Here is a 14156-nt window from a genome sequence, read left to right on the forward strand (position 1 = left end):
GTGTTTTCTGTTAAGTTATAGGCATGATTTGTTACTTTAACGGGGAAAACGACTGAGTGTAATTGATGCCCTGGAATTGATGTTTTCACAACAGTGGTTTTGTGACAAATTTTTGATGGTTCGAAATATCAGCGTGATATCAATTGAACTTGATTATGATTGAACTTGATTACAGTTCTGTTGTAAATTTTCTAAAGTTTGATTGTAACGCCCATTTTAAATAACCAATTTATGGACGACTTATCTATTAAATTCCGTTTTAGATTGAAAATTGTCCATTCATGTATTACCAAAATTAGGCCTTCTGAAATTTGTTATCTTTTATGAGTGTTTCCATTCATCTCAGTGTTTTGCTGAGATAGTTATCTCCGTATTAATTTCATTGTCAGGAGTAAGAAATTTGAGAAAAACGACTCGTGTAGATTTCTATTGTAGTTAAATATATCGGGTTGCCTGCTAGATATTGCACCTTTGATTTCATATTAAATATTTTCATTGACGTAATAAAGATTTCGCTATGTATATTCCATACGATGATTATGGATAATGATTTCAAATCTTTTTATAATGATCGTTGTCTTTCTCTTTAAGACAAATTTAGTTTATTGTTAAATGACAATGTGTCTGCTAAAATAAGATATAATAAGCAATGAAGGCCAAGTTTCGTTACTCGTGATTAATACATTTTTCGTTGTTACTAGCGTTGTTGAATTTCCATATATAATTTATTTCAAAGAGTGTAGATGTTCAATATGCAATTACTGGGTAAGATCGTAACCTTTTAATGAATAAATGTATAATCTATACTACCGCCAGAGTAAGACAATAAGGAATGTCAATGGGCAATAATGCGTTTTGATAATAGCATCTGGTCGAAAACTGAATATAATCCAAATGATCAGTTGATCGTTCGTCTTTAAAACAAAGAAGATTTGATACTAATCATGAAATCTGCATGAAAATTTTCACCCAAAATAGGATAATTTACTTTCTCTAGTGGTACAATTCCACGTGGTCTTAGTCTTAAATCATTTATGCTGTTGATCAAAGTATTTTCATATTATCTAATTCCTTTAGGAACAATCCTCGTGTTCTTGGTCTTATAAAAATCATTTACACTGTTTAGAAGAATGTATTCCTTAAGAAAATTCACATTAACATTGGTATTAAACAATTTATATTGTAATCATTGAACAAATCGATCTGTAAATCTGTTACCCTTTGATTCTTTCCAAGATACTTGCTCGTAACAATAGAATTTACACGCTTAGTTGACTACAAATGAACTTGTTCATTGAGCTTTCAGTTCGCTCACATTTATTTTTCTAAAACCAAATCCTTTTCATTTCAGCAGGGGAACTGATTTGCCGTAAATGTTTCGGATTTGGTCGTCGTTATAAGAACATTGCTATTCCCATTTGTCTTTTTCTATCAAAGGTGCTAATATCACATTTCATATACCAACATAAATCAGCCAAGTAATAAATTGATATAAAATATAAAAAGTAGTATGTCTTGCATACAATGTCCTTAGTAAGGTAGAATAATTGTTTTGCTTCGTTTCTTCTTATTATTATGTCATCTCGAACGAAAGTCGGTGACTTATTGCCATTCCTTAGTAATAGTTTCTTTATTATGACACACGAACGGAGTTGGGGTGACATATTGTTATTCTACGTTTCTTTTTTTTTTCATTATTTTTATTATTATTTTTCTTCCACATTTTTTGTCCACTCTGGATCTCAGAATTGAATGGACCCAAGTTTATGGAACTATACTGTTTTTCAATATGGCTGTCATTGCCATGAAACAGAAAGAATGTGAAAAATTAAAAAAAAATGTTGCAAATTGCATGAAACTGTGTGGTTAACTGCCATGTACAGATGCAGCATTTGACTTTGGAATTTTCAAAAGGGCTGCCGTCAACATGGCAACAATTCGAAAAGATATCAAGTGCTCCAAACTTAATGAAACTTTACAGTATTTAGTATGGTTTTATTTTACTGATAACAAAATCAATATTTACACCAATAAAAACAATATTCAAAGATTTAATTACAGTGATAATTATATAGGTAACCTTTTAGAATAAGTCTATTTAAAGGATTGATAAGTTTACCCGGATAGTATCTAAATTTCCGGGCTCGGTTTACAACATCATCGTAAAATTTAGGATGTGCTTTTTCGTTTGAAATAAGATTTCTGCAGGTACAGCCAAACTTACAGACGAAATCTTTGTATCTATGAAAGAATTTAGTAAAATTTTAAGTAATTTGTGGTAACGAAATTACTTAAAATCCCTGACTTATTAATTTACTAATAATACATAGATTACGCTCATTAAAATCCAAAACGTCACCACAAACACGAGCATAGCGAACGAGTTGGGATATATAAACACCGTAAGACGGGGCCAAAGGAACATCACCGTCCAAAAAGGGAAAATTAACAATAGGGGAAGAAAATTCATCCCTTTTGTCGTAAATATTTTTGTATTTTATACATATTCTTATATTCCTAGTTAGCAGAAATATGCATAAACAAATTAAAAGATGAACCATTTTTTTTATCAGATTGTGAATCAAGTAGGGTTCCGAGAAACAACCTTCTATAATCTATTTGAGGACACTTCTGATCAAGATTTTTCTGCTGAAGGAGGGGGGAGTCCCTATTTCTTTAATCTTTATTTTTTATACCATTTTTCTCTATTCTTTATTTATTTTGCCCATTATTCTCTATTCTTTATATTTGTACACACCATTATCGTCTGTTTTTTTTTTTTTTTGCATATTTTTCTCGATTCTTTGGTTTTTTTGCCAATTATCCTGCACTTTTTGTCCATTATTCTCCATTTTGTAAACCCTCATGATCCAGACCCTCATGACTCAGTATGTTGGACAATTCATTTAAGGTAATACGAGAGGAAACTAACGGCTACAAAGAGTCAATATCGCACAGCTTCAGTAGCACTTTCATAAACGGATGAATATATACTTTTTATTGAAGAATTGTGGAAAGGGAAAAGATGAGGTTTAAGACGATTTTTGTGTGAACATGTGAAAAAAATTTGACGAGGGGAAAAAGAATTTTTTTCGAGGTCCGGATATTTGGGATTTTCAAATGTCAATATATATATATATATATATATATATATATATATATATATATATATATATATGTATAAAAAAATGCAAGCCAGACCTCCCTCTCAGTCGACATTTGAGATCCCCTGGACACACTAAGGCAGATCTCAATCGACTGACCATTACAATCATAGACCACAACACTGCTTGATCTAGGGAGGATAGACTCACTCGGGAAAGATTTTGGATAAGAAAACTTGTGCACCAAATAGGATAAATGAAAAGATGTAGTTCGAATTCGCGCAGTGTTTTACATTTGGGTTAATTTTTATATTACTTATTACTACACAGTCTCTGTTTCTATTTCTTTACCTTAGTCAACTCCTTAATTTTTGTCAAGCCTGCGACTTTTGTCGCAGAAAGCTCGACATAGGGATAGTGATCCGGCGGCGGCGGCGGCGTTAGCTAACTTCTTAAAAGCTTTATATTTTAGAAGCTAGAAGACATGGATGCTTCATACTTTGTATATAGATGCCTTATGTTACGAAGTTTCCGTCTGTCATATGTTCATTGTCCTTGACCTCATTTTCATGGTGCAGTGACGACTTGAAAAAAAGGCAACATTTTTTGCAATGTTAATTTCTTTCTTATTATGAGTAATAGGATAACTATATTTAGTATGTGCATACCTTGCAAGGTCCTCATGCCCGTCAGACAATTTTCATTTGACCTCGACCTCATTTTATTGATCAGTGAACAAGGTTAAGTTTTCGTGGTCAAGTCCATATATCAGATACTATAAGCAGTAGGTCTACTATATTTGGTATATGGAATGATTGTAAGGTGTACATGTCCAACTGGTAGGTGTCATCTGACCTTGATCTCATTTTCATGGTTCAGTGGTCAAAGTTAAGTTTTTGAGTTTTGGTCTTTTTTTTTCTAATACTATATGCAATAGGTCAACTATAAATGGTGTATGGAAATATTTTATGATGTACATGTCAGTCTCACAGGTTTTATTTGACCTTGACCTCATTTTCACGGTTCATTTCTCAGTGTTAAGGTTTTGTGTTTTGGTCTGTTTTTCTTCAACTATAAGCAATAGATCAACTATATTTGATGTATGGAAAGATTGTAAGGTGTATATGTCTGTCTGGCAGGTATCATCTGACCTTGACCTCATTTTCATGGTTCATTGGTCAATGTTAAGTTTTCATGGTTAAGTTTGTTTCTTAGATACTATAAGCAAAAGGTCAACTATATTTAATGCCTAAATTGATTGTAAGGTGTACATGTCTGTCTGGGATGGTTCATCTGACCTTGACCTCATTTTCATGGTTCATTGGTCAATGTTAATTTTTCTTGTTTAAGACTGTTTTTTAGAAACAATAAGCAATAGGTCAACTATGTTTGGTTTATTGAATGATTGTAAGGTGTACATGTATTTCTCGTTTGGTTTATCTGACCTTGACCTCATTTTCTTGGATCATGTTAAGTGTATGTGTTACTTGAAGTAAAGCTTTGTATTTAGGACTATCAACATAAAATCAATGGTTAGTAAAGAAGGCGAGACATTTCAGCGTGTGCACTTTTGTTTGTAATTATGCCAGTTTAAATTTGCTTGGTTCTATTCATTTTGGAGGGATGAACAAGTACGCAGTCACGTTCAATTATTTAACCTTTGCCAAAATTTATTATTATTGTTTTAATCATTATCAAACTGCTATTTATTTTGGATGTTTAAATTCGCAGTCTCTGTTGTAACTACTCTACTGTTGTCAAATTTGAAATATTATACCAGCGTAGATCAGTCAGTGCTGTTTATTGGAAATGTATTTCCACGCTATCGTTGTTGTAACATCTTAACTGTCGTCACCTGTGAAATTTTAGAATTGTACCAATTCATATCACACATTACTAATTTTATTTGAAGCATATCTTTGCAGTCTCTGTTGTAAATAGCTATATAACCTAAGTCATTTTTGAAATTTTATAATTGTACAAGCATCTCTATGATGTTCGGTTTTAACTGTTTTATTGTATAAATTTCAAGATTGTTATAGTTTAATCAGAATAGCTTGATATGATTCAATTTACATCATAATCATACTGATGATTGTTATAGTTTAATCATAATAGATTGATATGATTCATTTTTACATCATAATCATACTGATGAAGGATATCTGTTATCCGAAATATTTATAGATAATTACATTTAGTGTTTCCTTTTTTTGTTATTGGTGTTATTTTGTACACTTTTTAGGCGTTTATATATATATATATATATATATATATATAAACAAGTCTAAATTGAAAACAACGTTCAAACCTATGATTGCGTTGGATAAAAACCGCAATTTTTATACGTGTGCATGCAAAACAAATTTCTTGTTAGAGAGGTCTAAATACAGCACAAACAACATTTTCCAAAAGATCAAAAAAGTGAAAAAGTATATTTTAACAAAACGCATTTGACTAACAGGTCGAACAACAAATGTTCTTAAATCCTGCTGACTGCCATTGGCGATTGCCAAATAAACGGATCACAATATATATATATATATATATATATATATATATATATATATATATACAGTTTTACCACACTTTATAAAAAAAGTTTGCCTCTCTTAGTTTTTAAAGAGTGTATCCCTTTGTCCCCGCATTCCACATTCAACAATCGAATTGTCAATTTGCAAAATGTATATACTGCTACTGTACGGGAGAAAAAATTGTTCTCAGAATAGATCTGATTATGTTTTCTTGTTTTTAGATACCAAATAATGATGTTATGTTGGGAACAGTTTCCATCCTGTAGACCGACGTTTTCTGCACTGAAGGAAATGCTAGAGTCCATGATGTTAGATTCCTGTGGAGTTGAATACTTTCATTTTGGTATCAATGAATCAAAATACTACCAAAATATTGTAGAAAATGATGAAATACTCGTCGAAAATAATGTTATTGAGTCAAAATCCTCCGGACCTTTGAATGACAAAAGCGAAAGACAACAAACCGTATCAACAGACGATATCACAGACTATGGCGAAAGAAGCAAAGATAATACCGAAGTATTAGAATATACCGCCAACAACTTCAGTTGTTTCAGTGCAGGAAATGAAAACGACGTTACGGTAAACTCCTTCAAAGAAGGACGTGGGATTATTTCAGAGCAAAAAATGTGTTTACAGAGTATTGATAAAAACCCAATTGAAAACCAATTAAAATCTTTAAATTCCGAAGTTGGAACTGACCAAAGAGATAATATTAAAGCTGCTTATGAAAGTGAACCAGGTTCAACAATGGAGACCAATACAAAAAGCACTTGGTTTGGTTTAGAAGTTATCACAAGTTTGGAATCAGATGACTACGACTACGAAGCGGATGACAGTTCACTAAGCGAAACTAGCCCATCTACTGGATGCAAGCATGTGTTTCTCTCTTCATCGAACGAAGAAGATAAAATATTCAATTTTCCAGAACATTTTTCAGCCAAAAGGAATCTACAAGAAAAGCGTCCGCGATTTAAAAACCGTCTTACGCAAAAAAGCATTCACCAAAGGACTCGCAGACAACTAAGTAATGTGACTGATTCAGGTATATCAACATCTAGCTATTCAGAATCGCTATAGTGAAATAAAAATACCAATCACATAATCCTAGCAAAGATACTGTTATTTCCATATGATGCATAAAAGTTATAAGACTTATGCAATTATTGTTTAATACGTCTTGTTTTTTTCTATGGCACAAAAGGATAAGAAACCAAGTGGCAGAAAAACATTATAGGTTAAATAATAGCAGCCAATATCATAACCAAAACGAAAAAGAACGAAAAGACGAATAACAGTTCACAAAACACTACACAGAAAACTAAAATTGAGCAACACGAACCCCAAGCAAAAACTAGGGACGAACTAATGTGCTCCGGAAGGGTTCATGCTTCACTAGTGACACCTGCCGTCTTACTCTAAAGTTATTTTATGTTATATTTGAGTCTTCTAAGTTTGACAAGAAATGGGATAAATTCTTCAATTCTTACGCTTCTTCCATAAATCAGGAAGACATGGCACACGGTCGTATTGCTAAATATTCCTTCAGAAACATTGTTGAAACTTTAATTTCTACAAGAATGTATTGCTAACACTTATTTCAAACATCATATATAACATATACTATAGCAACAATTATTTTTCGACTTAAACAAAACACTACTCAGAAAACTAAAAATTGAACAACACAAACCCTAGCAAAAATTAAAAACCAATTGTTCAGAGAACAATTGAAGGTCTTTCCACTAGTAAGGATCTATTTTGATATGAAAATATTAAAATTTTGTTTTAAATGTCAATTTCCGCGTCAAATGACAGCTTATTGTACGCTGATTCCAAAATTATATGGTTTTTATACAAAAAGATATAAATAAGGGAGATAATTTTTTACTTTAAAAGATGTTACTTCCGGTATTGTTTGATACTTTACTTGACACTGATTCCAAAAATATATGGTTCTATATACTTTTATATTAACTTAGTACAAAAAATAGCTACTTCCGGTTTACAAAAGGTCACTTCCGGTTGACTTTTTCAATGTCACATTGCTTGCAACCTAATGCAAAAAGTCCCTTGGCTTTATCATGTATACATATGAGGTAAAAGCAAAGGTCAAAATCTAAAACGTTAAATTTACCTATGACCTTGAGCTCAATTTCAAGGTCATAAACCAAGGACCACAAATCAAAAGACTCTAGGCCTCTACTTTATATTGTTAATGAGTTCTATTACCATACGACTCATATTAGATATAAAAGGGGGAAAACTCGCATCAAATGTCTACGTACCCTTTCAACTAAAATTTACGTGTTACGACATGTCGCAACTAACAATTGTGTGAAAATATTTTGTCGATATCTTATATGATTTTTAAAAATAAGAGATAACAAGCCAAAATCAAAATTTTGAACATGACCTTAACCTTTGAACTTGACCTTATTTTCATTTTTTTGGACCAAGGACCTCATATCAAAAGACCCTAGGCCTCTATCACTCATGGTTTTCCAGTTAAAAATACATTTCACTTATATCAAATACAAAAGGGGAAATAACTCTCATATGGAATCTCTATACGGCTTCGGTCAAAATAAAACCTAACATCCTGAGGATATAACGAGCAATTTGGAAAAATAAATTTGTCGCTTTCTTTTACGGTTGCGGAGGAGATCTCATAACAAGAAAAACAGTGTTTGGGGAGATAACTCTTACAAAGAAAAGTGTTCGGTTAAACAGGGTCAGTTTCAAAAGCGTATAGACTGTATTATATCATATACCAAAAAACTAAGCGACATCTTTTGAAACAAAAATACACCGCAAGAAAAAAATTAGGCGGAAGAAAAAAAAAATAATCAGAAGAAAACCAATAGGTCTTTCCACGGAAAGGTGGAAAGACCTAACTAGGTACGCACTCATGTGCTCCAGAAGGGTCAGCAGTACAGGCTCCGAAAATAAAAACCTAACAAAATAGTATTGCTATACACCTATGAACTTCACGGTCCTACATTTTGTCGATACGTATATTTTGGCATTGCACAAGATTATGATTTTCTCTGACTGTTAATGACGTGTTTACACTAAATCCATTGTATGTTGGATGTGTACTGATTGATTTTGTTTTCTTCGATGATTTTTTTATGAGTTTTTATTAGTAACTGTAAGTACTCTCATATCTGTACTTTATGTTTCTAGTGTTTTTGTTAGTTGTATTTGTGCTTTGTATCGATCTGATAAGTTACGCCCGTTTTAACGGATTTTAATCTTTGTTCTTATGTTGTGCTGTTACGCCAGTGTCCCAGTATAGGGGATGGTTGGGCGCCAGCAAATATATTAAACCTCGCCACATTCCTCATGTGTTTGTTTCAAGTCAAGAGCCTGTAATTCAGTGGTTGTCGTTTGCTGCTGTATATCATATTTGTTTTTCGTTTATTGTTTTGTACATATATCAGACCGTTAATTTTCTCGTTTGAATAATTTTTCATTTGTCATTTCGGGGCCTTTATAGCTTGCTATGCGGTATGGATTTCGTTCGTTGTTGAAGGCCGTGTGGCGCTGACCTATAGTTGCTGACTTCTACGTGATTTGATCTCTGATGGAGAATAGTCTCATTGGCAATTATAGCACATCTTCTTATTTTTATATGGGTATGATAACTGAGTTTGACTTCAGTTATATATGATCTGTGTGATAATAATAGCTCGATAAGTCTGCTCGAAAGTGTTACTTTTCTTGTTAGGTTGGTGACACGCTTTCTACAAGTTAACACCGTATCGAAAATTCATTATCTGTTCATTATAAATACACTCGAATATAAAGAGATGTGGGACATACGTCAACGACTAAAAACAAAAGGGACATCTAAATTATAATTCAGTAAGATTTCTCCACTCATCTTCAATCCATGTGGAAACTTTGTTCTCATTGCGAATTTATGATGAAGAATATCAATAAAAGCACGGATAGTGAATTTGTGTCATGAATAATACTCTTAATATCCCTTCTTTTCTATTACCTTCACAGGTTAGTCTCGTGTGTTCTCTTGAGATCGTAGATAGTTTATCGGTATTACGGGTGTGTGCATGCTCTCATATAACAGTTATTGCATGTTTATTACTGAAATGTCTTCTCATATAATACGTCTGACCTTTTTTTAGTTCGCGTATCATCAACCATATTCATACATTAATGCATGTTAAAATCCTGACAACTATCTTAATGTGTTCAGTGGTTGTTTAATGTTTCTACCCAACATATACTCCCATGACAATTTCTAGAGAGGGAAGAAATCCTGAACAATCATTTGATGTACCTTTAGAATTTCTTCCAAAGATTAGAACTGAGTCTTCTTTCACTTAACAGGACACCAAAATTGTACAAGAGTCTTTACCAAAAGATAATTTTATTACTGGATCTGTCAAATGCTTCTCAAAACCTCTTTCCAAATTATTAATTTCTATTTCATCAGCAATCAACAACCAGGCTTCATAGTTATTTGAGAATGGGATATGGATCATAAAAAGCTCCAAACATCTTTTTGATTATATAAATTTAAGTCCATCTCCTTGCAATAGTATAAAAAACCATTTGAATTCTCTGCTTTTTACACAATCCTCATTCTTAACTTGAAGACAGGATGAAAGATTAAGAAATGATCAGAAACGCAAGCTCTGGAATATCGTATCATCTGGGAGATATATACTAGCACTCAAATTGATTCTTTATTGCACATATTGCTGTTTAACAATAAAACTTGGTGAACAGCATTCCATCAAGTATCCCTGTTAAATTTACCACTAAATATCCAGGGAGAATATTCTGTAACAATAAATAACATTGGTATAAATGTCTGAATAAATAAATAACTGTCTTTACTACTACAAAATTAGTATATTATTTATATTTATAATAGTATTTGTAATATAACAATATCTATAATTACACAAGTATGTCAGTATTTTTACGGAAACTATTCGTTACTCCGGAATGGTTTTTTTTTATACTATCTCTAATGTATCGCCTTCAGTGACCTCGCACGTTTTTTCAATCCTCAATATATGCAGGAGCTGCTGGAATGTTGCTACATAGAAATGGTAATTTCTAAATTGTAAAGCTGAAATCGTCTGTTTTGTCGTAAGTTTTAATTTTCAACCGACCCTCAGTGTCTAGTTGTAAGACGAGATATGAACTACCATTTTCCGTGATGTAGAAGGACAGATGATCACTGGTATTGTGCACTTGCAGTCACCACTATCCAATCCACTTTTCCCCGTAGGCGACTTTTCACCTGATTTTTACTTGACTTGAGCAACACGAGTGATTTAACTTGTAAGGCAATAACTGTTTACCCTTCCAGAGCACCTTAGTTTATATCCGGTTTTTTGTGGTGTCATGTTGCTCAATCTTTAGTTTTCTGTGGACTTTTGCTTGTATTTTAGTCGTTTATGTTTTTCTTCGTGTTTCTTCTACTTTTGATTGTCTCTGTGATATCTTCAATCCTTTTTGTATTGTTTCTGTGTTTTGCAATGAGCTTGTCTTGCAAATTATGACAACTTATTTGTGATATTTCTTTGCCAGTTATAGTCTGTATTTTGATAATATCACCCTGATATCTGAGTTCTTCAATGCACATATGTATCGTTTTCTAGCATCCAGTAACAAAGACTTGCGATCAAACTGGTGCTAGTGATCGACTTGAACTTAGTGAGGTGTAAGCTTTTGCTCCGTGTTAAAGGCCGGACTATGACTTATAAATAAAAAAACAACAATAAAAGCGCTAAATCTTCCCATCTTTGAATATCGATCAAAGTAAGTAACTTAAGTTTTACAGAAGAACAGTTAAGCAATAAACTATATACCTATGAAATAATAGACAACAAACCATGGTTACAAGCAAAAGAAGACTAAATTATGCAGGTTTTTTTTCGTTCTTTAAAAACGGCAAAAATGAAAATATTAATTAATATTATTGTTTCAAACAAATAGATATCAGTTAATTTATATAAGTCCCTAAAAAATACTAGACGCAATAGCTCAACAACCCTGTAATTATAAAATTTACCTATAATAAGACTACCGTAATTAAAGTACCATCTTTAAAAATAATACCCGCATGTGGCAGGTGCGTTCGACTCAAATCTTAATTGACTACGATTCCCAGTTTTCCTGTCGAAGGGCAGTGGTTCTTTCGGGGCACTCCGGTTTCCTCCACTTATAAAACCTGTGTTAAACACCAACAATTAATCAATCAATCTATCGAAAGTTAAATAAAACACTAATAGATCTATAAAAATCTTTAATTAAAGGACCAACTACAACTTTAGAGGTTAAAGATAACAGCAACAGATTACATACAAATTCTGTTTTTTTTTAACTGATGCATTTTTACATCGCGATGACCTTGAGGTTATTCCGATGTATTGCTATCGCCTAGATTTCCATTATGTAAATTAGTTTTGTGTTTGTAACCCATATATAAACATGATAAATATGCGCACATAAACGAGTGCAAAATAACATTCCTTATCTTTTGATATAAATACATCTCTTCAATGAATACTGATAAAAATATTTTTGTTTACAACATAAATTAATAATATGAAAATGTTTTGTAGTTAGATATATATATATATATAAGTAAAAATCATTGATAATATCAATGCACACGTACCGAAAAATTGTGTTAAAGCATGCGGAAGAATATCTCAAAGAACGTTTTGCGGCAAGGACCGGTAACTCTGTAATTGTTTTAGCGGGAAAATATGAATGCCTACTCGTATCCAATCTTAGAAAAATCGAATTTTTACAGAAAAGTGTCCACCATGCACTTGCATTGTACTATTATTAGAATAGTAGAATAGAATGATATACAAATGGATGCAAATCATATATATATATGTAACTGTTATTTTAATATAATATATAACAACAAATCAGTGTATACTGATTTGTATCACTACAATATAATAGTTATTACGGTGAAGTTGAATTTCCTGTCATTTATTCATCATCCACGCACGAACTTGTCTCAGAAAAAAATATATCTCTGTACATTAACCTCAGTTTCAGGTAAAGAGATATGTTGTTTTTTCTGAGACAAGTGCTTTTGACCATCCTCAAGAACTTGTGGTCATCCGATGTTCAGTACTTCAGTACTTTGATTAAGATCTAAAAGTATGAGTCTGTCATCAAGGCAGAACTTATAAAGGGTGAACACAGTGCCCGACTAAGGGGTGAACGCAGTGTCCGACTTCTCTTTTTAAAGTACATCATTTCCATGAATTAGATAATTAAATGCCTACATTTTACTTTGATAATGTTTAAAAGAAAATCAAGTAAATGTGCAAGTAAGAAGTACACTTAAAGTTTTATCATTTGGGGCCGAGGGAGGTCAGGAGGATTTTTTCCGTATTTAATATTTATATTTATTTTCATCTATTGCTACGCATGCTTATTTTTTCCGCGGCTTCGCGAATCTATCCTGCATTTTGTGATGCAGAATATTCATTTCCAGTCTGTCTTGTGCAAATTATTTATTTTCAGTTCTTACCAGGCCATGTTATCACATCACCCCCGCCCCTCCCCCCCCCCCCCCCCCCCCACCGAAATTCAAATTGTCGTCCCCCTTACAATTATGTAGGCACAAGTTTATTTTATTATTCAACCACACCTTCTGTGTTATGATTACTCATTGGAATGGATATTACTTGACCCATATATTTAGTTTTTTGGTAATCTGAATTTTGAAGTTATTATATCAAAATTACTTTTAGCCTAAAAATACAAAAATAATGGAATCTGGCGAGATATGGAACCATTTGTGTCTCAAGGACGGTGGACTCAAACACCCCTGAATGTAAAAAGGTATACCCGACTTTTTCTTCACGACAAGGTTATTACCATTTACAGGGGGGATTCGAAATACTGTTGAAGGGGACAGGGATGAAATTTATCAATCTTTTATTTTTCTGTTAAATCTATTTCAGTGGAATTTATGAATACGCATCTTTCAGATCCAAAATGATTGTCACCCATAACATTCAGTTGTTTTGTGACTATTTGTCCTTTATTATTGTCACCTACAACAATCAGTTGTTTTGTGACCATTTGTTTTAATTACGAAGATGCATTTATATCTTTTAGTGCAATGCCCTACAGATTTGTGTATAAAAAAATATATAATCATACACAGAAATCTAGATTATACTGTTGCATTAACTTTAATTTACTATAGAAAGAGTTGTTTCAACTGGATATCGGTCTGTGCGTGAGTGAATATCTGAATGAAAGGGGCTTAAATAAGACTCCGGCACACTGGACACTGAATCTGAATGGTTCCATCATGTTTTTAGGTTGCCAGGCTTTAAGGCCGAACAAAACTAATAGACACAAAGCACAAAAAACAAAAAACAAAAAACAACAAACAACAAACATTAAACATAAAACATATAACAATAAACACAAAGTATTGATCTAAGCGGATCCACAAGTTCAAATCCAATAACAACTAATAAATAAACTATGT

At 32.5% G+C, this 14156-nt stretch overlaps 1 protein-coding gene across 1 annotated transcript in view; it reads left to right on the forward strand.

Moving 5' to 3' along the window:
* LOC127698929 (uncharacterized) overlaps window positions 1-6796 on the forward strand; it is a 500671-nt gene extending 493875 nt beyond the window's left edge. The window contains exon 25 of the mRNA XM_052202662.1: window positions 5860-6796. Within this exon, the coding sequence (XP_052058622.1) occupies window positions 5860-6718 (859 nt within the window). The 3' untranslated portion in view covers window positions 6719-6796. The remainder of the gene's footprint in view (window positions 1-5859) is intronic.
* Window positions 6797-14156: the final 7360 nt, after the last annotated feature.

This window comes from Mytilus californianus, unplaced genomic scaffold (assembly GCF_021869535.1).
Source record: "Mytilus californianus isolate M0D057914Y unplaced genomic scaffold, xbMytCali1.0.p SCAF_4, whole genome shotgun sequence".
Classification (NCBI taxonomy): Eukaryota; Metazoa; Mollusca; class Bivalvia; order Mytilida; family Mytilidae; genus Mytilus; species Mytilus californianus.